Below are 21,812 nucleotides of genomic sequence, written 5' to 3' on the forward strand. Positions count from 1 at the left end.
TAAGAAGTTTTTTTTCTTCAAGACACTATAAAAGCTATTAGGGTTGTTGAGGTAAGTATAAAGTACTGCAGGGCATTAAAAAATGAATAATGATACAAGAGTTTCTTTTTAATTAATGCAATGCTTCATGAATTTTTGTGTCATCCTTCTCGAGGGGCCATGCTAATCTCTGCATTCTTCCAATTTTTATATATGTGCTGCCAAAGCAAGCACATACAGGCGATTTAGAGAAAGGACATTTCCTAGTCTCTTAGCTGCTGGGGTGAAGACAGCATTCAAGAAAGAGGTGCAGTTTGCACTATGCCTGTAAGAATTGCTAGATTTTGTCAGAAAGAAAGTATAAAAATGGTAGTCTATCCACATCCTCAGATGTGGTGTGGGGGTGGGGGGAAGGTAGTCTAGACAAAATGAAAACATTAGCATTATTTTGAAAATAAACTATAGTTTACCTGGATAGTAGACTCTTGATTTCCATATATAACTTCATAAACTTGGTCCTCACCCAGGCTTCTTCCTATGATAGTAAATGTTAGCACCATTTATCCAATTATTAAAACCCAAGAGTCCTTCATTTTTTCCTCATGCTCTACATGCAGTCCATTAGCAGGTTCTATTCTACATTCAGAACAAGTTCCAAAACAGACATCTACTTGCCTCTTCCATCATCTTTCTAAGAGTATGCATCCAACTTGCCCACCGATCTTCCTCCTGCCCTTTGTATTTGTTTTTTCAAGACACGGTCTCGCTCTGTCACCCATGCTGTAGTGCTGTGGCGTCATCATTGATCACTGAGCCTCAGACTCCTGGCTCAAGCGGTCCTCCCACCTCAGCCTCCCAAGTAGCTGAGACTATAGGCACACGCCCCCACCTGGCTCTTCCTGCCCTTTGAACATCAAACTCCTCTCAGGACCTTCGTACTTGCCATTCCCTCTGGAATGTTTTTCTTCCAGATCTTTGTGTGACTGTTCCTTCTGCTTCACATTATGCTGTTCTCAGCGCCACTGGTCACTTCTTCAGAGAGGTCTTTAACCTGTCTGAAAGAGCTTCCCTCTCCCCTACCATTCTTCATTTCCAGAACCTTTTTTCTTTTTTCTAGCTCTTACTACTCTGAAACTGTATGGTTTACTGCTCTGAAACTGTATTTATTTCTCATTAGCATGTGAGCATCATAAGAGCAGGATTTTGTCTTATTCACTGAGCCATTCCAAGTTTTTAGGCGAGTGCCTATATATAGTGAGTGATCAATAAATATTTATTGAATGAATTGTAGACTGTAGATGCTAGACATGTAAGACATTATCGTGAAGGCTCTTGAATGTCCGAATGGGTTGTTGCTGTGTAATTTGCTGTGTAATTAGTTATCAGCTGTTGTGAGTCTTTGTTCTGAATAACTTGATCACAACTCTTTTAGGAAAGCTTAATAATAGTACAACTATTATCTCATTATATATTCACATAAATTCTGTGAGATAGTATTTATTGTCACCATTTTATAGGTGAGAAAACTGGCCTGTCTTGAGGTTTGTTATAATGCATTAGACTTAGGAACCACTTAAGAATTCTGTTGCTATGACATGTTACATAAAATAGTTTACTTTCATTCTTAAAATTCATGTTTTTGTAAAGAAAATCTTCAAATGATTGTAATTGCATCAGCTTTTTCCATTTGAAATTGATCTTAATGAGCAAATTAACTTAGAAAATAAAATCACTTCTAAACTGGTATAAACAAGAAGAGTACCTAGCACATAGTATACACTCAGTAAATATTTAAAGGAATGCATTATTAAAAACTGACAAAGTTCTACTTAGCTTTCTGAGTTACTTATTTTTGTTCTGTTTTTAAAAGATGCACAGTTTGAAAATGATGAACGAATTACACCCTTGGAATCAGCCCTGATGATTTGGGGTTCAATTGAAAAGGAACATGACAAACTTCATGAAGAAATACAGAATTTAATTAAAATTCAGGTATGAATAAATTACTTTTATGCTTATAATTATTATATTTCTAGAAAATAAGAAAATTTAACATTTAAAAGAAATTAAGAGGAACCTAGTAGAAGTTGAGCAGTAGTAAAATTTAATGTATTGTTTCTCTTCAGAAATTTCACCTTTGGTTTATAATCTTAACACGAGCCCTGGGGGCTGGAACTTAATGTGCCATACTTAAGTATATGTTGCCCCTATGTTGTAGAAAATTTAAAAACCAGGGGTTTGTGCTCTCCCAATTGATATTTAAAGATTATGTAAAAAGTAGGTAATATTTTTAATTAATGGCAAATTTTAGATTTTTGTAATCAAGGATATATAAAATTTTAACCAAGTAGGGACAATAATAGTAGACAGTAAGTAGCCCAAAGACGTCATTCAAAGATAAAATAGCTAGCAGTCAAAGCAAATACTAGGTACTTTCTTAGTTAAATAAACTTTTTCTCTTTTGAGAATTTTAAAAATTTCTTTTCAGGTTGGATAAAAGAAAATCCAGGTCATTCCCCGCCTTCCCAAGAATTAGTGTGGTGATTGTCGAGTAGAATTAGGACCTGAAGAAAAGAAAATGGGCAGAAAAACGACTGCTTCCTTTATGAATTCAACCCAGAGCAAAGAGATTTGTCATGTTATTGCAATCTTTTAGGCTGCTAGAGAAAGCAGGTCTTTCTTAATACACTACTGTAAAGTCGAATGGGTGACAAAGTTTATAGCAAACATTTAATATATTCCTTACCATTTGCCAGGCACTGTTCTAAACTCTTTCACATAAAACTCTTACATCCTCATAACAATCCTATGAAATAGGTACTATTGTTTCCACCATTTTACGTATAAGGTAACTGGGGCACCAAGAGGTTAAGTAGCTTACCAAGTTTACATAGCTACCCAAATGGTAAGTGGTCCTGTCTTACCACGTTACCAAAAATGCCAATGCGTGAAAAAAAAGATCATTAAAAAACATCTAGCTTCTTAGGTTTGTATTAGATATTTTCCAGGGATCTGACTAGCAAATTTTATGTATCCTAATCATCACAAACATCATCTACCTCCTCTCATTTCCCTTTTACTCAAAATTAATATTTAGGTGGGTCCTAAATGTATGTGGTATGGCTTCTAATTTATTTATTAATACATAATTTGGTCTAAATTAGAGATAGAATGCTGGGCATTTATGAATAAATGTGCACGGGACCAGTGCAAATTTTTCATGTCATTTCAAGCGACACTTATTTTGTCTTTGAAAAAGTATTTTATATCATTTATCAAATTAAAATTATTAAACTACATAAAAATATTTTCAGCAGAGGATTTCAGACTTACCTGAGTTATCTTAATAATTAAATAACTATTGGGTATTTTTTTTTTTGGGGGGGGTACCAGATTTCTTTATTTGAAGGAATGGTACAAATCAAAGAACTTAAGTGGATGTTTTGGTACAACTTATAGAAAAGGTAAAGGAAACCCCAACATGCATGCACTGCCTTGGTGACCAGGGAAGTCACCCCACGGCTATGGGGAAATTAGCCTGAGGCTTAGCTTTCATTATCACTGTCTCCCAGGGTGTGCTTGTCAAAGAGATATTCTGCCAAGCCAGATTCGGGCGCTCCCATCTTGTGCAAGTTGGTCACGTGGTCACCCAATTCTTTGATGGCTTTCACCTGCTCATTCAGGTGAAAGCCAACGAGATGGCCGAATCTTCCTTCAGGATATCAAGAAACCATACTGTGATGACTGGGAGAGCGGGCTGAATGCGATGGAGTGTGCATTACATTTGGAAAAAAATGTGAATCAGTCACTACTGGAACTGCACAAACTGGCCACTGACAAAAATGACCCCCATTTGTGTGACTTCATTGAGACACATTACTATTGGATATTTTTAAACGCAGTCTAAGGTTGCTATTTTTCATCTTTTAGGCTATAGCTGTTTGTATGGAAAATGGCAACTTTAAAGAAGCAGAAGAAGTCTTTGAAAGAATATTTGGTGATCCAAATTCTTATATGGTAATTATTTAAACTGAAACCATAGAATTTTAGAACTTTTTATGTAGAATGAGGAAAACTGAAAGAAAATTGGAGGAGAAAAGAATGCTTTATCTTTTAAACAGTATAGAATAATACTGTGCAATAGAAAAACTACGCAAGTCACATATGTGATTTAAAATTTTCTAATAAGCTGGACGCAGTAGCTTACACCTATAATTCCAGCACTTTGGGAGGCTGAGGTGGGAGGATCCCTTGAGCTCAGGCATTTGAGACCAGTCTGGGCAACATGGAGAGATCCTCATCTCTCCAAAAAGAAGAAATAATAAATAATGAAAAATAAATAAAATTTTCCAGTAGTCATATTAAAAAAGTAAAAAGAGGCTGGGTGCAATAGCTCATGCCTATAATACCAGTACTTTAGGAGGCTGAAGCAGGAGGATCATTTGAGGTCAGTAGTTCAAGAGCAGCCTGGGCAACACAGCGAGACCCTGTTCTCTACAAAAAAATTAAAAATTAGCCAGGTGTGGTGGCGCAATACTGTAGTTCTGAGGTGGGAGGATTGCTTGAGCCCAGGAAGTCAAGGCTGCACTGAGCTATAACGCTGCCGCTGCGCTCCAGCCTAAGCAACAGAGAGAGACCCTGTCTCTAAAAATAAATAAATAATAAAATAATATAGTATTTGCATATAACATATGTACATCCTCTTGTATACTTTAAATCATCTCTAGATTATGTATAATAATTTACACAATGTAAATAGTTATACTGTTTAGGGACAAAAAGATACAAAAAAGTCTGTATGTGTCCAGTACAGGTGCAATTTTTTCCCCCCATACATTTTGTGGAACAAATATATGCATTTCTTTTGGGTTTATATGAAGAGTAGAACTGATGAGTCATAAGATGTGTACATACTCAGTTTTAGTAGATATTGCCGAACTGTTTTCCAAAGTAGTTATGTCAGTTCCTCCAGTAGTGTGAAAGAATTCTAGTTGCTCCACACACCTTACATCTGGGTTTTCATTTTAGCCATTCAGGCAAATATGTAGTGCTATCCCATTGGATTTTAGTTTGTTTCCCTGATGAATAATCAGATTGAGCACCTTCCCTTGATAACATTAGTAGATAGAGTTGCAGAGTGACTACCTTAATCCAGTAAGGAACCTGGGCCTAGTAAAGAGTAGGTTGGGCAGTTTTGGCAAGGCTTTGTCTATCTCTAATTTAACCCTGTCCCTGGGGTATAACCCTCCAGAAATTTCAGCCAATAGCCTGATATGTCTGTTGGGTTTCCTACCCTTATATTTTCTCCATAGCACTATGAGACTACTGAAAATTCTACTCTGCTTATACCTCCCAGAAGAGGAAAACTTATGGCCAGGAAATATTAAGAGGTTAAGATAAGTACTTAACCTCACTAGTATTAATGTTGCCTCATTAGGGCAATATTAAGTACTACATTGAAATACCACTTCCCATCCCTCAGACTGGCATCAATTAAAATGTCTTAGAATATCAACAGTTGTCTCAACAAATTGAGAAATGATTGTACTGCCTGCCATAACTTCCTTTCAAGACTGTAAATTGGTACTTCTTTGGGAGATCATTTTAGCAAAATGTTTTAAGCATGCATTCCAGCAATTTCACTTCTAGATAATACCTTAGAATAGCTGGTTTAACTTTTAACTGCATATTTTAAAAGCCGTGAAGCTTTAAAGGCAACAAAAAACCAAGGACTTCCTGAGACCGTTGCTCTGGGATTGAGCCTAAGAATTATTTTAAAGTTCTACAGCTTCTATTGTGCAGCCAGCATTGAAAAAGCGACTGTTCAAGAAAAACACATACAATGCACAGAAGATAGTGTAGAAAAATGTCGAAGAGCAATACAATAATTGCAAGTAGCCTAAATCCCTCAATAGGCTTGAAGAATGGATGAATAAGTGATGTTTTTGATCAGTGTAGTACTTTACAATGGCAAAAATAACAGCTTCTAGGAGTATCAGATCAGCATGGATAAATGTTGTAAACATAGAATTGAGTAAAATATAGCAAGTTTCAAAAGAATGTGCATCATACAACATTTGTAGAGTTAAAACCATGCTAAGCAATGCTACATATTTGTGGATACATACATATGTAGTGCAAGTAAAGGAATTCCTGGGAATGGTGAATTCTAAATTCAGGGTAATGGTTACAGTTAGGAGAGGAAAGGGGATACAATGAGACTATGGAAGTAAACAGGGATTTTAACCATATCGATTATGTTTTATTTCTTAAACTGGGTAATGGATACTCTGGTTTATAATACATATCTTTTTGAATCTGTCTAAAATCTAAAATATTTTTTAAAATGAGGAGAGGCCGGAAGAAGTCAGAAAAAGGTACATTGGCATGCCATTTAAAACTTAATTTTAAAAATATCTGTGTCTCTGAGTTTATAAAGTGATTTCTTTTCAATTAAATAATATGACAAAAATCTTGTATCTGTAACTTTGTGTGATTTATGTTAATATATTTCTTCTGTTTTCTTTAGCCTTTCAAAAGCAAATTGCTTATGATAATCTCTCAGAAAGATACATTTCATTCCTTTTTTCAACACTTCAGCTACAACCACATGATGGAGAAAATTAAGAGTTACGTGAATTATGTGCTAAGTGAAAAATCATCAACCTTTCTAATGAAGGTATACATATTATTCAAGAGTGACTCTAATAATAGACTTAAAGGAAATGTTATAATAAAGGAGAATACTTGAAATAGAAATCCTTTAAAACTAATCAGAATTTTTCGTTGTGGTTTTGTAGAAAGGTGTGGTAAAATGTTACTTTTTGTGGACCTAATTAAAAGATTTATGGGTGATATGTACTTTTGTAACTTTTCAAAATTGGTTTGGGAAAATTTTCAAAAGAAAAAGTTGAAGGGAAAAGTTAGAATGAATTAAAAATAAGACATAGACAAAAGCAAATATTCATTTTAATTTAAGTAAATTTTAAAGACGTTTTTAGACATATTTTTGGGGAAAAATAGAATTGTATTAAAGAAGGGCCTTTTAAAATTTTTCTAGACCAGGCGTGGTGGCTCATGCCTGTAATCCTAGCACTTTGGGAGGCCAAGTTTCAGGAGTTCAAGACTAGCCTGGGCGACATGGTGAAACCCCTTATCTACAAAAAAATACAAAAAAATTAGCTGGGCTGGGCGCAGTGGCTCACGCCTGTAATCCCAGCACTTTGGGAGGCCAAGGCAGGTGGATCACACGGTCAGGTTATCAAGACCATCCTGGCTAACATGTGAAACCCCGTCTCTACTAAAAAAATGCAAAAAAATTAGCTGGGCGTGGTGGCGGGCACCTGTAGTCCCAGCTACTCGGGAGGCTGAGGCAGGAGAATGGCGTGAACCTGGGAGGCAGAGCTTGCAGTGAGCTGAGATCGCGCCACTGCACTCCAGCCTGGGCGACAGAGCGAGACTCCATCTCAAAAAAAAAAAAAAAAAAAAAAAAAAAAAAATTAGCTGGGCATGGTGGCATACACCTGTAGTCCCAGCTACTTTGGGGGGTTGAGGCTGTAGTGAGCTGAGATTGAGCCACTGCACTTCAGCCTGGGTGACAAAACGAGACCCTGTCTCAAAAAAAAGACATTTTTGGTCAGATGCAGTGGCTCATGCCTGTAATCCCAGCACTTTGGGAAGCCGAAATGGGTAGATCACTTGAGCCCAGGAGTTTGAGACCAGCCTGGGCAACATGGCAAAACCCCATCTCTACAAAAAAAAATTGAAAAATTTAGCCAGACATAGTGGTGCAAGCCTGTAGTCCCAGCTACTTGTGGCGGCTGAGGCAGAAGGATCGCTTGAACCCAGGAGGTTGAGGCTGTAGTGAGCTGAGATTGAACCACTGCACTCCAGCCTGGGTGACAAAGTGAGACTCTTGTCTCAAAAAAAAGACATTTCTGGTCAGGCGCGGTGACTCACACCTGTAATCCCAGCACTTTGGGAGGCCAAAATGGGTGGATCACTTGAGCCCAGGAGTTTGAGACCAGCCTGGGCAACATGGCAAAACCCCGTCTCTACAAAAAAATTACAAAAATTTAGCCAGGCATAGTGGCCCACGCCTGTAGTCCCAGCTACCTGGGAGGCTGAGGTGGGAGATCCCCTGAGCCCAGAAGGTTGAGGCTGCAGTGAGCTATGATTGTGCCACTGCACTCCAGCCTGGGTGACAGAGTGAGACCCTGTCTCAAAACAAACAACAATAAAATTTTTCTAATAACATTATTTTCTGTCTTGGCCTCCAAAGTTTTAAGTTGACAGTGTTATAGTGGAGCATCTTGATTGATTTGAGATAATTTTTGTTTCAAAATATCTAGAATTTTTATTTTTATTTTTTTCATGTAGGTTTTTCTCTTAAAATTGCGTAGAGAGCATTTTGTCTATCAAATATATTTACAAGGAAAGACCACCTTCGTAATGCTGATAAACCAAGCAGATAGCTAATGTAGCTGCTGGCAGTGTCATAATTATTGGTGAAAATAACAACACAGTGCCCTTTATTGGCCTGTGAACAGATACATTGGCTATGACTATCAAAGAATTACAAGGCTTAATTTAATGCTATTTGTTTAAAATGGCTTAATGCATTTCTTCCTATCCTCCTACCTCCACGCACACCGTTTTTTAAGGCAGCGGCAAAAGTAGTAGAAAGCAAAAGGACAGGAACAATAACTTCTCAAGATAAACCTAATGGTAATGATGTTGAAATGGAAACTGAAGCTAATTTGGATACAAGAAAAAGGTTTGTAATTTAATCAATTTGTATATTGTTTTGTGAATGTTCTGTCTATGTAAAATTGATGTGAGTCTTTTTATTAAAAATAATTATTGAGTAGCATGTTATCTTGATGATTAATATTTAGGTATTTGGAGTACTGTAGAGTTATTTCATGACTTGTGCAAATTATATATGCTAAGCAAAAGTAGAGAATAAGAAAATATTACAGTTTAAATAATGTGGGTAGTTTACCATTCTTACTGAGGGTATGCTTAGGAACAAGGGTGAGGTTGAACTCCTGTGCCCCTTAGTTGTTTTTAGATTCTACATGTTCTCATTATGTGATTCATGTTTCACTGTACTAAGAATCTAGTATTTTAAGATATTATTCATACATCTTCTCTAAGCGTAAACTCACTGCTTCATCTGGTGCTCAACTGAAGAAATAGTGATTTGCTTTTAATACTGGAGGAAAACAAGTTGTGTCAGTCCTATATATTGAGAGATAGTTGTTAAGTTTCCAAAATTACTTTTTCTTTAGGGATTTTCAGGGGTGATTTTTGTCTTTTGTTTTAGAAGTTTAAGTATCTTCCCCTATTGAGGAAGATGTAACTCTTAACATTATAAAGATCTTCTTTTCTGTTGAACCCATGGTCTGTTTTCTCTGTTCTTCTACCCTTAAACCAAGGCCAGATAATCAAATCTCTGTGGTCTCTGGATGGGTATATTTGGAAATGGATGTAATATTACTTTCTTCTTGGGACCATGAACTAAGTGTTGCAGGGACCCCATCTTAACTATTTATTTAGAGGTGGAGATTGGGGTTCAAGTTGGATCTACACTGCATTTGTCACATCTTAGGACTGAGGCTCTGTCATCTTATAGTGGTCCCTCCTATTGTTCCTGCCTGTCAAAGCATGACTTGTTCCTCACTGGTTCATCTCTCCAAAGGCTGTACTAAAGTCTTATTTCACATTGATGTACTTTTTTCTAAAATCCAATTTAAGAAGTAGAGATTCCATTTTTATTGGCCCAATTACTTCACTTTGTTTCGAAAATCAAAGTTTAATGATACTAATACCCAATACATTCTTGTGGCCAAGCCATCCTGCTTATGATAATACTGCTAATACCATGGTTCTTACAGATAATCATGAGCACACTTCCTATGGACTCTCCTTATATAGTACTACCCACTTATTTCAGATGCTCTCCTAGACACAAACACAGCGCAGTCCATGTGTACCAAACAGAACTCTTCATGTTCTCATTTGCCTCTCTACACCCTGCCTTCTTTAACCTCACACATCCAGCTGCTCTCCAAGTATTAAGAACCCCACCTCAGAAATGCTTCTCCAATCTATTTTTACCTGTATAGCTTTGTACCATTCAAATCCATCCTTGACATAACTTCCAGAGTTAGCTTCCACAAAAATAAATGTCTTTAGATCACTCCCAGCTTAAAAACCTTTTGGCTCCTGTTTCCTACTAGATGAGTCAGAATTTATTGGCATGGCTTATAAAGCCTTACATAGACCCATTCTGTTTTTTGGTTTGTTTTTTTTTTTTCTTTTTTTTTTTTTTTTTTTACATACAGTCTTATCCCTAAGCATGAACTCCTCCCTGTCCACGTACATGGTAGTTTCTAGCAGCACAGAAGCTTTGTTCCTTCTATTTGAATTCCTATCATTTTATTCTCTCCAAGGCAAGCTCTTACTTGCCATTCAGTCTATCTCAGAGATCACCTATATGAAGTCTTGCCCAGCTCTAATCAGAGTTGTTACTTCTGTGCTTTCATAGCATACATCTCTATAAAAGGACTTAATCTTTGTTAGTAACTTATTTGTTTACCTGATTCTTTCAATAGATTGAGAATTATTTGAAGGTTCTTACTTAGCTCTGAAGCATCTTAATTAGCTTGGTATCCTTGTTGCCTAATTCATTACCAGGCATACATAAGAACTTGCTGTACACTAGTTACAGGGAACAAAACTAAAACTAGAAACAGGGTAAAGATCAAGAATCGAGCAAATACCAAAACCATCCTGGAAGCAGAACCAAGGCAAATAAAGCATCAAATGACCAGTGTCATGACAGTTACCAATCAGGATTCAAGTAAAGCAAGTACAGAATCAGAAGTGTGATTGTGAGGTCAGACAAATCCTAGAAAAATGGAAACCTCCATGTTATGAAGACAAGATAAAATAAATATTTTGCTCTGATAAAGCTTATACAGTTGTTCCTTGGTGTTTGAAGGGGATTAGTCCTAGGACATCCATCCTTCATGAATACCAAAATCCATGGATGCTCAGGTGTCTTACAAAAGTGGTGTAATAGCCAGGAACAGTGGCTCACACCTGTAATCCCAGCACTTTGAAAGGCTGAGACAGGAGGATCACTTGAGCCCAGGAGTTTGAGACCAGCCTAGGCAACATGGCAGAACCTTGTATTAACAAAAATTAACCAGTCTTGGTGGTGCTTGCCTGTAGTGCCAACTACTTAAGAGGCTTAGGTGAGAGGATCGCTTGAGCCCGGGAAGTCTACAGTAAGCTGTGTTTGTGCCACTGCACTCCAGCCTGGGTGACTCTCGGCGAGACCCTGCCAAAAAAAAAAGGGGGGAGGGGTGTAATATTTGCATATAACCTACACACATCTTCCCATATACTTTAAATCATCTCTAGATTACTTAAAATATCTAGCACAATGCTGAAATAGTTGAGATGGACAGCTTCACGGAGGTACTAGTCTTGAGCAGGGGCTTTTGTAGGATGGTTAAGATTTTTACAGATGGATAGAAGAGGAAATATCATTTTAGGAGAGAGGAATAGTACCAGTGAAAGCATGGAGGTGTAAATAGTCATGTTGTGTGTATGTGGAAACCATTTTAACTATAACAAACGGGAACTTAATCAATGCCCAAAGGTTCAATTGGAGACTGGTGGGGAGAACCATAAATTAAAATTGAACCCATCAAATTATATACTTTAAACATGTGCCATGCTTTTTATGTATCAATTATACCTTAATAAAGCAGTTTTTAAAACTTGAATTTATGGAAATAAAGTGCCACAGAAGAGTTTTTGAAAGAGTGTTATAAATGCTTGACTACACCATTAATTATGCTTATGTTTGGAGAAGCTTGATTTAATACCTCTTATAAGCATGTCTGGACAAAAATTAGCCATGTTGTCATGGACTGTATATGTCCCGATGTTACCAAGGTTTCTTTCCAAAGTTATTTTTTTATAAATTGAAATATGCCTTGACTATGTGGAAAGTACTATCCTTATGAAAAGTTTCTTTTGTTTACATTCTTACAAATTTTTTCTTCTTTTAAAGTGTTAGTGACAAACAGTCTGCGGTAACTGAATCCTCAGAGGGTACAGTATCCTTATTGAGGTGAAGTAAATTGACATTTTTCTTCTTTGTCTTTCAAATCTTTGATTGAAGCAATTCATGCAGACCTAATATAACTACCACATAAATGGTACAATTGAAAGAATATCTCAGGGTCCTACTTAGCCCAACAGATATTCACGACTCTGAGACATCTTGAAATTCCAAACTGTAGAGACCTGCTCTGAGACTGGGTTGTTTCACATTGTTTCTACAAAGCCATTATTGGAATACACATATAGGGAGTTCTTGAGCTTAAAACAGATGTTTAGTAAACACTTATCTGTCATAGAAACAAAGATACGATGCTGGGGCAGGAAGGGGATGGGAATTACATTTCTAATGAATGCCCCAGTGCCAGTTTTATGAAAGTTACTTGAAAAACTTTATTTGATCTAATAGAATCGCTGTGACAGACAATATGACCTGTCTCGAGGGCAGAAAGTCTGCATGAATGATTTCTAACATAGAGCAGTTGGGATCACAAGTGGAACCATGGGAGGAGGTGGCTGACTTCATGTGGAGGAGGTGATTGGACATGAGGAATTGAGAGGCCAAGATGGTATATGAATTGTCTGTGAGAACACTGAAATAATTCAGAATAGCAGCACTTAGGTGTAGAGAAAGATCTGTGAATGATGAAGAAGTGCTTGGAAGGATGGTAAATGGCTGTGAAGAATGATCGAAGGTGATATATCCCAGTGGCATGAATCCTCAAGGCTGAAGTTTCTATGGAAGCAGGATCTTGAAAGTGGCATTCATTAGGAAATGAAAACTGCTGTCTCTGGAGTCCTATAGTTTATGGAGGGTGGAAGATTAAGCCAATCTCTACTTGAGAAGGCTACCAAGGAGAGAAACATTGCCCCCAGGGGAAAGCTAGATTTTAGACAAGGCAAAGAGCAGAGAGGAATGGGTGAAGAGATTGAGAATGACATTCCAGAAAGGACAATAGAAAGTCTTGGGAAGGAGGGACAGAGGGGAAGAGAGAAAGGATAGCTGGTCACCTAGAGTATCTATAGGGATAAAAGTAGAGCTAAAATAACCTACATTTTAGGTGGAGATAATACAGCTGCCTAAGCTTAGGTGAACTGCTTTTTGAATCTTAGTTTGCTCCTTCATAAAATTGGATTAATATAATACCAATTTGGCAGGGTTTTCAAAAAAAATGATGCCATGTCCTGTGTTTCCAAACAGCCTTACCTTTCAAAAGTCTTTTTGGAAGCTGTAAAGATAATCAAGTGATACCTGCCATTATGTAAAGGAATTTTGGAATCCGTCTTTGGGGAAATAAAAGCCATAACAGAGAATGAAAGCTAATACTTTGTAGTTTAAGGATTTTTTTCCTTGATGTATCTAATTGGAAGGCCGAAAGAGTCTTGTCTTTTTTCTTTTTTTGCCTGCTTCTTCTGAGACATCAAAAAACATCTTGATTTCTGCGGAGTAGATGAGATGGAGAAAGATGAGAGAGGCAACAGAAATCTTAAGAGGCCACAGGTTAAGATGGGGCACTAAGCAGGGAGAGCACCAAAGGAAATAGGCCGAAGTATTAATAGAAGATCCTAGAACAGATTAAGGCAAATCATTTACCTTTTTTCCATTGCTTTACTAATCTTTCTGGAGCCAATTATAAACTTTCATATTTTATTTTAGGTCTCACAAGAATCTTTTCTTACCTAAGTTGCAACATGGAACCGAGCAACAAGACCTTAATAAGAAAGAAAGAAGAGTAGGAACTCTTCAAAGTGAGTACTGTTATAACAGTTTTAGAAGGGGAGAATTGATGTGTCCTCAAACAATCCAGCCATTGACTTTACCACTATAGCAAAAAAAAAAAACACACTTCAGAAAACTGAAGCACAAAGTCTTGACTTCATAGAGTTAATTGAGGTAGCGTTTAATTTAGAAAGTTAGCTATTTTGACTGTCTAGCTTAGGGTCCTTTTGCTATGGTGGTACACTGCTTTTCTACCTTCACTGTGTTCAGCAACTTCAAATATAGTCATACGCCACATCATGACATTTCAGTCAAAGACAGACTGCATTGCCTATAAGATGGTGGTCCTGTAATAATGTAATGGAGCACATATGGAAACTTGATAATGTGGCACTTGATATTGGCATTGCATATCAAGTAGGGGAAATGATTGATAATTAGCAATGGTACTGGAAACCGTGGGTTTTCTATATGAATACACATATATATATGTATGTTTGTGTAAGTGTACTCTTAATAATGTCCACATAAGGACAAAATCACCCAACAACCCATTTCTCAGAACATATCCCCCTTGTAAAGCAATCCATGACTGTAGTTACTTTTCAGAAACATTAAGTACAGTTGATTCTTGTTATTCACAGTTACGTTTAATAAAGTCTGAGAGCGTTGACTTAGCAAATTACAAGTTTCTTTTTGGTATGTATTCATTTAACAAATGTTTATTAACCCCACATTAATATTTTAGGTACTGAACTGATACTGAGATTTTTTTTTTTATACTTTAGGGTACTTTAGGGTACATATGCAGAACGTGCAGGTTTGTTACATATGTATACATGTGTCATGTTGGTGTGCTGCACCCATTAACTCGTCATTTAGCATTAGGTATATCTCCTATTGCTATCCCTCCCCCCTGAGATTTTTAATATGGATCTAAACCTAAATACTTATTGATAAAAATAATAGACATAAAGAAATTAGGTTTATTTCTCCATGCTCATAAGGTACCATCTTGGTGCCAGGCAAATGATAGGCCTGCAGTAAATATTATAGAATAAATTTGTTCATACCTGATGGCTGATGACATGGCAACCATTAGCAAATATTTGTAAATAGAGTTCTAAAATATTTACATTCTTAGATATCATTCCCATTTTAAAGATGAGAAAACGGAAACTCAGTAAAGTTATGTGCTTAATCTTGGTGGAGTTCCAAGATTGGTTTTCTACACCTATCGCTGCAAGACAGCTGGGAATTATTTTAAATGAGAATAATGTGAGCATTTCCTTAGAGGTTTAATTTCATAGTATGAAATTCAAAGAAAAGGAAATGTAGGCCAGGCGCAGTGGCTCACGCCTATAGTCCTAGCACTTTGGGACGCTGAGGCAGGTGAAGAGCTCAGGAGTTTGAGACCAGCTTAGGCAACATGGCGAAACCCCGTTTCTACTAAAAATAGAAAAAATTAGCCAGGCGTGGTGGTGCCTGCCTGTAATGCCAGCTACTCAGGAGGCTGAGGCACGAGAATCCAGCTTGAACCCAGGAGGTGGAGGTTGCACTCCAGCCTGTGTGACAGAGTGAGACTGTCTCAAAAAAGAGAAAACATGGTTTATCAGCAAACTCGAAGACTATAAACTCTTTGCAGACTGGCTTGACAGTGACTATGGCTATTAAGTCTGTAAGGTCTTTGAGTTTTAGCACATTTTATTAGGTGTCAGTAATAAGTATGTTTTCTTAAAAAAATCCAGTGTACTTCAGTGGTACCCAGGAACCACTTTATAGTTTGAGGATAATAATTTTGTTTGTGCTAAACCTTTTTTTCTCTTCTTTTTCTGTTTTTGGAGACAGAGTCTTACTTTGTTGCCCAGGCTGGAATTCAGTGCAGTGGTGAGATCTTGGCTAACTGTAAGCATCTACCTTCCCAGGCTCAGTTGATCCTCCCACGGCAGCCTTCCAAGTAGCTGGGACCACAGGCACGTGCCGCCACACCCTGCTATTTGTTTGTTTGTTTGTTTGTTTTGAGATGGGGTCTCGCACTGTCACCCTGGCTGGAGTGCGGTGGCTCGATCTCGGCTCACTGCAACCTCCGTCTCCAGGTTTCAAGCAATTCTCTTGCCTCAGCCTACTGAGTAGCTGGGATTACAAGAGTGTGCCACCACACCTGGCAGATTTTTGTATTTTTAGTAGAGACGGGGTTTCGCCATGTTGGCCAGGCTGGTCTGGAACTCCTAACCTCAGGCAATCTGCCCACCTCGGCCTCCCAAAGTGCTGAGATTACACGTGTGAGCCACCACACCCGGCCTTTTTGTATTTTTTGTAGAGATGGGGTTTTGCCATGTTACCCTGGCTGGTCTCTAACTCCCAAACTCAAGCAATCTGCTCACTGTAATTGTGCTGAGATTACAGGCATGAGCCACTGCTCCCAGCCCTAACCTTTTTTTCAAAAACTAATTTTTGTGTTGTAAAATTGACATGCTTAGGGAAAAAAAATCAAGTTAATTCAGAAAAGTTGAAAGAAAAAGCCAAATCATCCAGATTTCATCAGTGCAGAAAAACTCACCAGCATTGAGTGAAATTATTAATATTTGAGTTGAAAGCTTTTTATAGGTAAATGTATTCAATCCTCAAAACAACCTTATGAGATTAGTGCTTTTTTTTTTTTTTATCATCTCCATTATACAGATGAGGAAGCTGAGACTTAAAAAGGTAAATAAAATGCCTTTGGTTACACAGTGTATGAATAGAACAGGAGCCAAAATTTGAAATCAGACAGTCTGACTCCAGAGCCCAGGCCTTTAATTGCTTAGATGGACTACCTCAATAGAAGAATGGATAGATTGAAAGCAAATCAAATTTTAGAAAAATGTCATCAAGTTACATATGTTACTTTAAAATATATTTACATTTAATTTTTAATATGTAAAACTGAAGGATTCAGTACTTCAGATAAAGGTGGTTTCAAAAGAAATCTATCAGTAACCTTTATGATCTGTGTAAAATAAAGAATATGAAATGCTTTAAGAGGTCAGTCAACTTTAGTCAATCAACTTTAGTCTGTTGATTGACCTTAGCAAAAATTTCTTCCACCAATCCCAAATTTTCTTGGTTATATTTTATATAATCAATATTTGTAGCATTGTTTTCCCATGTTGGATTTTCAGTTCAAAATGCTTTTTCATTTTCTTAGAGACTTTTTTACTGACCTATGTGGGAAGTGGTTTAATTTCCAAATATCTGTTACTGATTTTTAGTTTAATTCTATTTCAGTCTGTGAATATGCTTCATAGATTTTTTTTGAAGATTTGTTTTATGGCCCACAGTGTGGTTTATATATATTATATAATATATATAACATATATATAAACCATATATAATATATAATATATAAAAAACCATATATATAATTATATATTATATAATATATAAAAAACCATATATATAATTATATATTATATAGTATATATAATTATATATAATTATATATTATATAGTATATATAATTATATATAATTATATATTATATAGTATATAATTATATATAATTATATATTATATAGTATATAATTATATATTATATATTATATAGTATATATAATATATAATATAACATATTATATAATATATAATGATTCCTATATAATATATATTATATATAATATATAATGATTCCTATATAGTATATATTATATATAATATATAATTTTAAATATATAATTATATACTATATATTTATATACTTATAAATATACTTATAAATACTTATAAATTATAAAACTATATAATTATATACTATATATTTATATATAGTTATATATATAATTATATATTATATAGTATATAATTTTATATATTATATATTATATAATATATAATTTTATATAATATATAATTATATAATATATAATTTTATAATATATAATTATATAATTATATATATTTCCTTATATAAATTATAAAAATTTCCTTTCCTTTCCTATATATAATATATAATTATATATAATATATAATTATATATAATTATAAAGCTTTACTACGTATATAAAACATGTTATGAGAAGCTTTATCTATCTGTCTACCTATCTACTTACCTACCTACCTACTGTTGGCCCTCTATATTCGCAGGTTCCACATCTGTGGATTCAACCAATCTTGGAATAAAATATTCCGTGGGGGAAAAATATATATAAATTTTTATATATTGTATATGTAAATATATATTTAATATATATTTATTATATGTTAATATAACACATATTTATATATCATATGTTAATATAACATAATTATATATTAAATATATTTATATATAATAAATGTATATATTGGTTGAAATTCATATATATATGAATCCATAGATTTGTATATAACAATATAAATTTATTATATATAAATATATTATATATATAATATATAAAATATATATATATTTTTCCCCCCTGAATATTTTATTCCAAGGTTGGTTGAATCCACAGATGTGGAACCTGCGAATATAGAGGGCCAACAGTAGGTAGGTAGGTAGGTAAGTAGATGGGTAGATAGATAGATAAAGCTTCTCATAACATGTTTTATATACATAGTAAAGCTTTATAATTTACTACATACAGATGTTATATCACTTTTGCTAAAGTTGTATCACTTTTGCTAAAGTTATCTAAAAGGCCATGACATGATGGCTCATACCTGTAATTCCAGCACTTTGGGAGGCCGTGGCAGGAGGATCACTTGAGCCCAGGAATTAAGAGATCAGCCTGTGCAATATAGTGAAACGATGTCTTTACAAAAAAATTTTAAAAAATTAGTCGGGCATGGCGGCAGGTGCCTCTAGTCCCAGCTACTCAGGAGGCTGAGATGAGGGAGGATAGGGGAGAAATATCACTTGAGCCCAGGCGTTTGAGCTATGATCATACCACTGCACTTCAGCCTAGGCAAAAGAGAGAGACCCTATCTCTTAAAAAAAAAGTTGTCTCTAAGAATGTTAGATTTTTTTGTGGCTGTTGTAAATAGTATCTTTCTATTGTTTTAATTAAATTATTTTCACTGTTGCTAATGAATAGAAATCCTATTACTAATGAATGAAATCCTTTTTGTGTATTGATCTTACTGATCTTTTACTTCTATTTGTAGATTCTCTTAGGTTTTCTGCCTAAACAATTATCATTTTTCAGTAATTACAGTTCTGTTTCTTTTCAGTTACATATATTTCTTGTCTTACCAAACTGACTATGAATAAGAAAGAAGGAGTGAGGAAAGGATTATGCTTTTTAGTACTCCTAAAACATTATCGTAAGAAAATTTCAACGATCCTATGCAATAAATATTTTTCTTTTTTTTTTAAACAGATAATGAAAAGACAGGTTCAGGGATGTGAAATGATTTATTTAAAGACATATAAAAGAATCAAGACTCAAAACACTCCCCCTCTGATTTCAAAGGCTGATCTTTGCACTATACCATGCTGCTTCCAGATTTGAAGGAAAAAATTAAACATGTAGAGTACTTTTTCTTAGAATAGCTTAAAAAAGGAATTTCATGATAATCATTTAAAAATATAATTGCTCTTTCTTCTTTAATGTAAAACAATATTTATGACATTATTTTTCTACTTTTAGGTACAAAAAAGAAAAAAGAAAGCAGAAGAGCCACTGAAAGCAGAATACCTGTTTCAAAGAGTCAACTGGTAACTCCTGAAAAACATCGAGCTAGAAAAAGACAGGTATTTGGTTTTTTTAATATTTGAATAACACTTATGGACATTAAAGTTATAACTTGAATAATTGTGATTATTTCTGTTCAATCTCCCAAAAATCTTGAGTATAAAATATTTACCCTTTGCCATCTTTTATTTTGCCGTCTTAGATTAGGTGACTAATCAGCCTATTCAAAATGAAATACTTGACCCACATTTAAAAAGTCTTAAGTTGGGTGTTGGTACTGACATCTGTTTGGAATTATTGTGATACTATCATAAAATCTGTTTATTAGATGTAAGGTGGGACTTAACTCCACATTATAAGCTTTGATGTTTAAATTTTCCTAACAGAGATCCAGTTTAAATAAGATTTTTCTTAAAAACAAAGAAAAGATACTGTTAGATCACAAAATTTTATTAAGGTGGGTCAATTTAGGGCTTGATTCATTTGCTTCCCTTTCAGTGACTATAGTCTTGTGCCATCTGTCCAGTGTCCAAAACCATTATTTTATGTATTTTTTGATTGTCTAGTTGTTCACAGCAGATGGATAAATCTGGTCTTTGTTTTTGTGGGGTGTGTGTGTGTGTGTTTTCCCCTTTTTTTTGTAGAGATGGTGTCTCACAATGTTGCCCAGGCTGGTCTTGAATTCCTTGGCTCAAGTGATCCTCCCGCCTTGGGCTCCAGAAGTGCTGGGACTGTAGGCATGAGCTACTTCACCCAGTCAGGCCCTTGTTTTCTTTTGTGGCTGCAACCGTTTTCTTACTCGAAGGTGCTCTTTTTTTTTTTGACAAGCTAATTGCAAATAGTTCATACTGAGATGTTGCAGATAGTGTCAAGTTGCACGCTACTCGGAATATCTTCTGTGACTCAAGGTTATGTTACCCTTCATTTCTCCCCCAGTGAACATAGTAAGCAACTTCTACTTTTGATTTGCTTCCTACGCATATTACTTGCCTTTGTGATTCCCTTTTTTAGCCTTGCCATCTCTGGCCTTTAGTAGGTTGAGGGGAGCTCCTGCTGTTGCTGACCAGAGATTTAGGGGGTGTACCTCAGGGTATTTTCATTAGAAAAGCACATGCCACATGCTTCCTGAGATCTGTAGACAGAGTTGCTTTTTCATACACCTAAGTTGCACTGATTATTTATACCCTTTCTACCTACATTATGGTTCAGGTTGTAAATGTCTCTTACTTTTTTCAGAGTTTGGGATTTTATTTGTTGTTGCTTTTGGGTGAATTCCCAAAGGAGAAGAGGGAAATGCTAACCTTATGCTACCATATGCGACCACAGTCATGCATACGTTTTGTGCTGGATTTTTTTTGCAGTTTGAATATGATGTACATGTATATAGTTTGTTTATTTATCCTGCTTGGTATTTTCTGAGCTTCCTGAATCTGTAGTTTGGTGTCTGTCTTTAGTTTTGAAAAATACTCAGCCATCATTACTTCAAATCTTTCTTTTGTTCCTTTCCTTCTTCTTCTGGTATTCCCATTATGATTCCAAATGTTACACCTTTTAAGACTGTCCAACTGTTCTTAGTTATTCCTTTATCTTTTTTCATTCTTTTTTCTGTTTACTTTTCAGTTTGAGAACTTTCTATTAATATATCTTCAAATGTACTGATTCTTTCTTCAGCTGTGTTTAATCTACTTATGAGACCATCAGAGGCATTGTTCATTTCTGTTACCATGTTGTTGATTTCTGGCATTTCTCTTTGGTTCTTAGAGTTTTCATCTCTCCATTTACATTTACCCATGTGTTCTTGCATGTTGTCCACTTTTTCCATTAAATCCTTTGACATATTGATCATAATCATTTTAAATTCCAAGTCTGACAGTTTCAAAATCTGTGCCATATCTGAGTGTGGTCCTGGTGCTTGCTTTGTCTCTTCAGACTGTGTTTTTTGCTTTTTAACATGTTTATATTTTGCTGATAGCTAGACATGATATATCAGGTAAAAGGAAATGAGATAAATGATCCTTTAATGTGAGGTTTTATGTTTATCTGGGTAGGAGTTATCGTTTGCTGTAGCTGTAGGTGTCAAAGGCTAAAATTTCCTTTGGTGTCCTGTTTTTGTCTCTCTTGTTGTCTCTGGGTTTCCCTAGAGACTGCTTTTTAATAAGAATCTGAAGGACCTCTTTCAACTATAATGCCCAGGATCCTGACTAATGTGGTGGTAAGGTAAGGGGAGGTGAAGCGTTCTGGAGTCCTGTGCATAGGTCTCCTTCTTTTAGTAAGCCTGTGTCGTAGGTTGTGACCTTCATAAGTGCTTCTCAGCCCAC

General features: G+C 35.6%; 1 protein-coding gene and 1 non-coding gene across 5 annotated transcripts in view; one reads left to right on the forward strand and one right to left on the reverse strand.

Moving 5' to 3' along the window:
* TERF1 (telomeric repeat binding factor 1) overlaps positions 1-21,812 on the forward strand; it is a 37,755-nt gene that overhangs the window by 9,961 nt on the left and 5,982 nt on the right. Inside the window, exons 3-10 of one of the 4 annotated variants that reach the window (XM_054560957.2) lie at positions 1,850-1,971; positions 3,910-3,996; positions 6,509-6,658; positions 8,643-8,755; positions 12,071-12,130; positions 13,778-13,869; positions 15,689-15,813; positions 19,450-19,550. In XM_054560957.2, the coding sequence (XP_054416932.1) occupies positions 1,850-1,971; positions 3,910-3,996; positions 6,509-6,658; positions 8,643-8,755; positions 12,071-12,130; positions 13,778-13,869; positions 15,689-15,801 (737 nt within the window). In that variant the 3' untranslated portion in view covers positions 15,802-15,813; positions 19,450-19,550. 4 annotated transcript variants of the gene reach the window in all.
* On the reverse strand, positions 110-213 carry LOC112134756 (U6 spliceosomal RNA). Its single transcript, XR_002916116.1, has one exon. It is a non-coding gene; the product is annotated as a U6 spliceosomal RNA (small nuclear RNA).

Source organism: Pongo abelii, chromosome 7 (assembly GCF_028885655.2).
Source record: "Pongo abelii isolate AG06213 chromosome 7, NHGRI_mPonAbe1-v2.0_pri, whole genome shotgun sequence".
NCBI lineage: Eukaryota > Metazoa > Chordata > Mammalia > Primates > Hominidae > Pongo > Pongo abelii.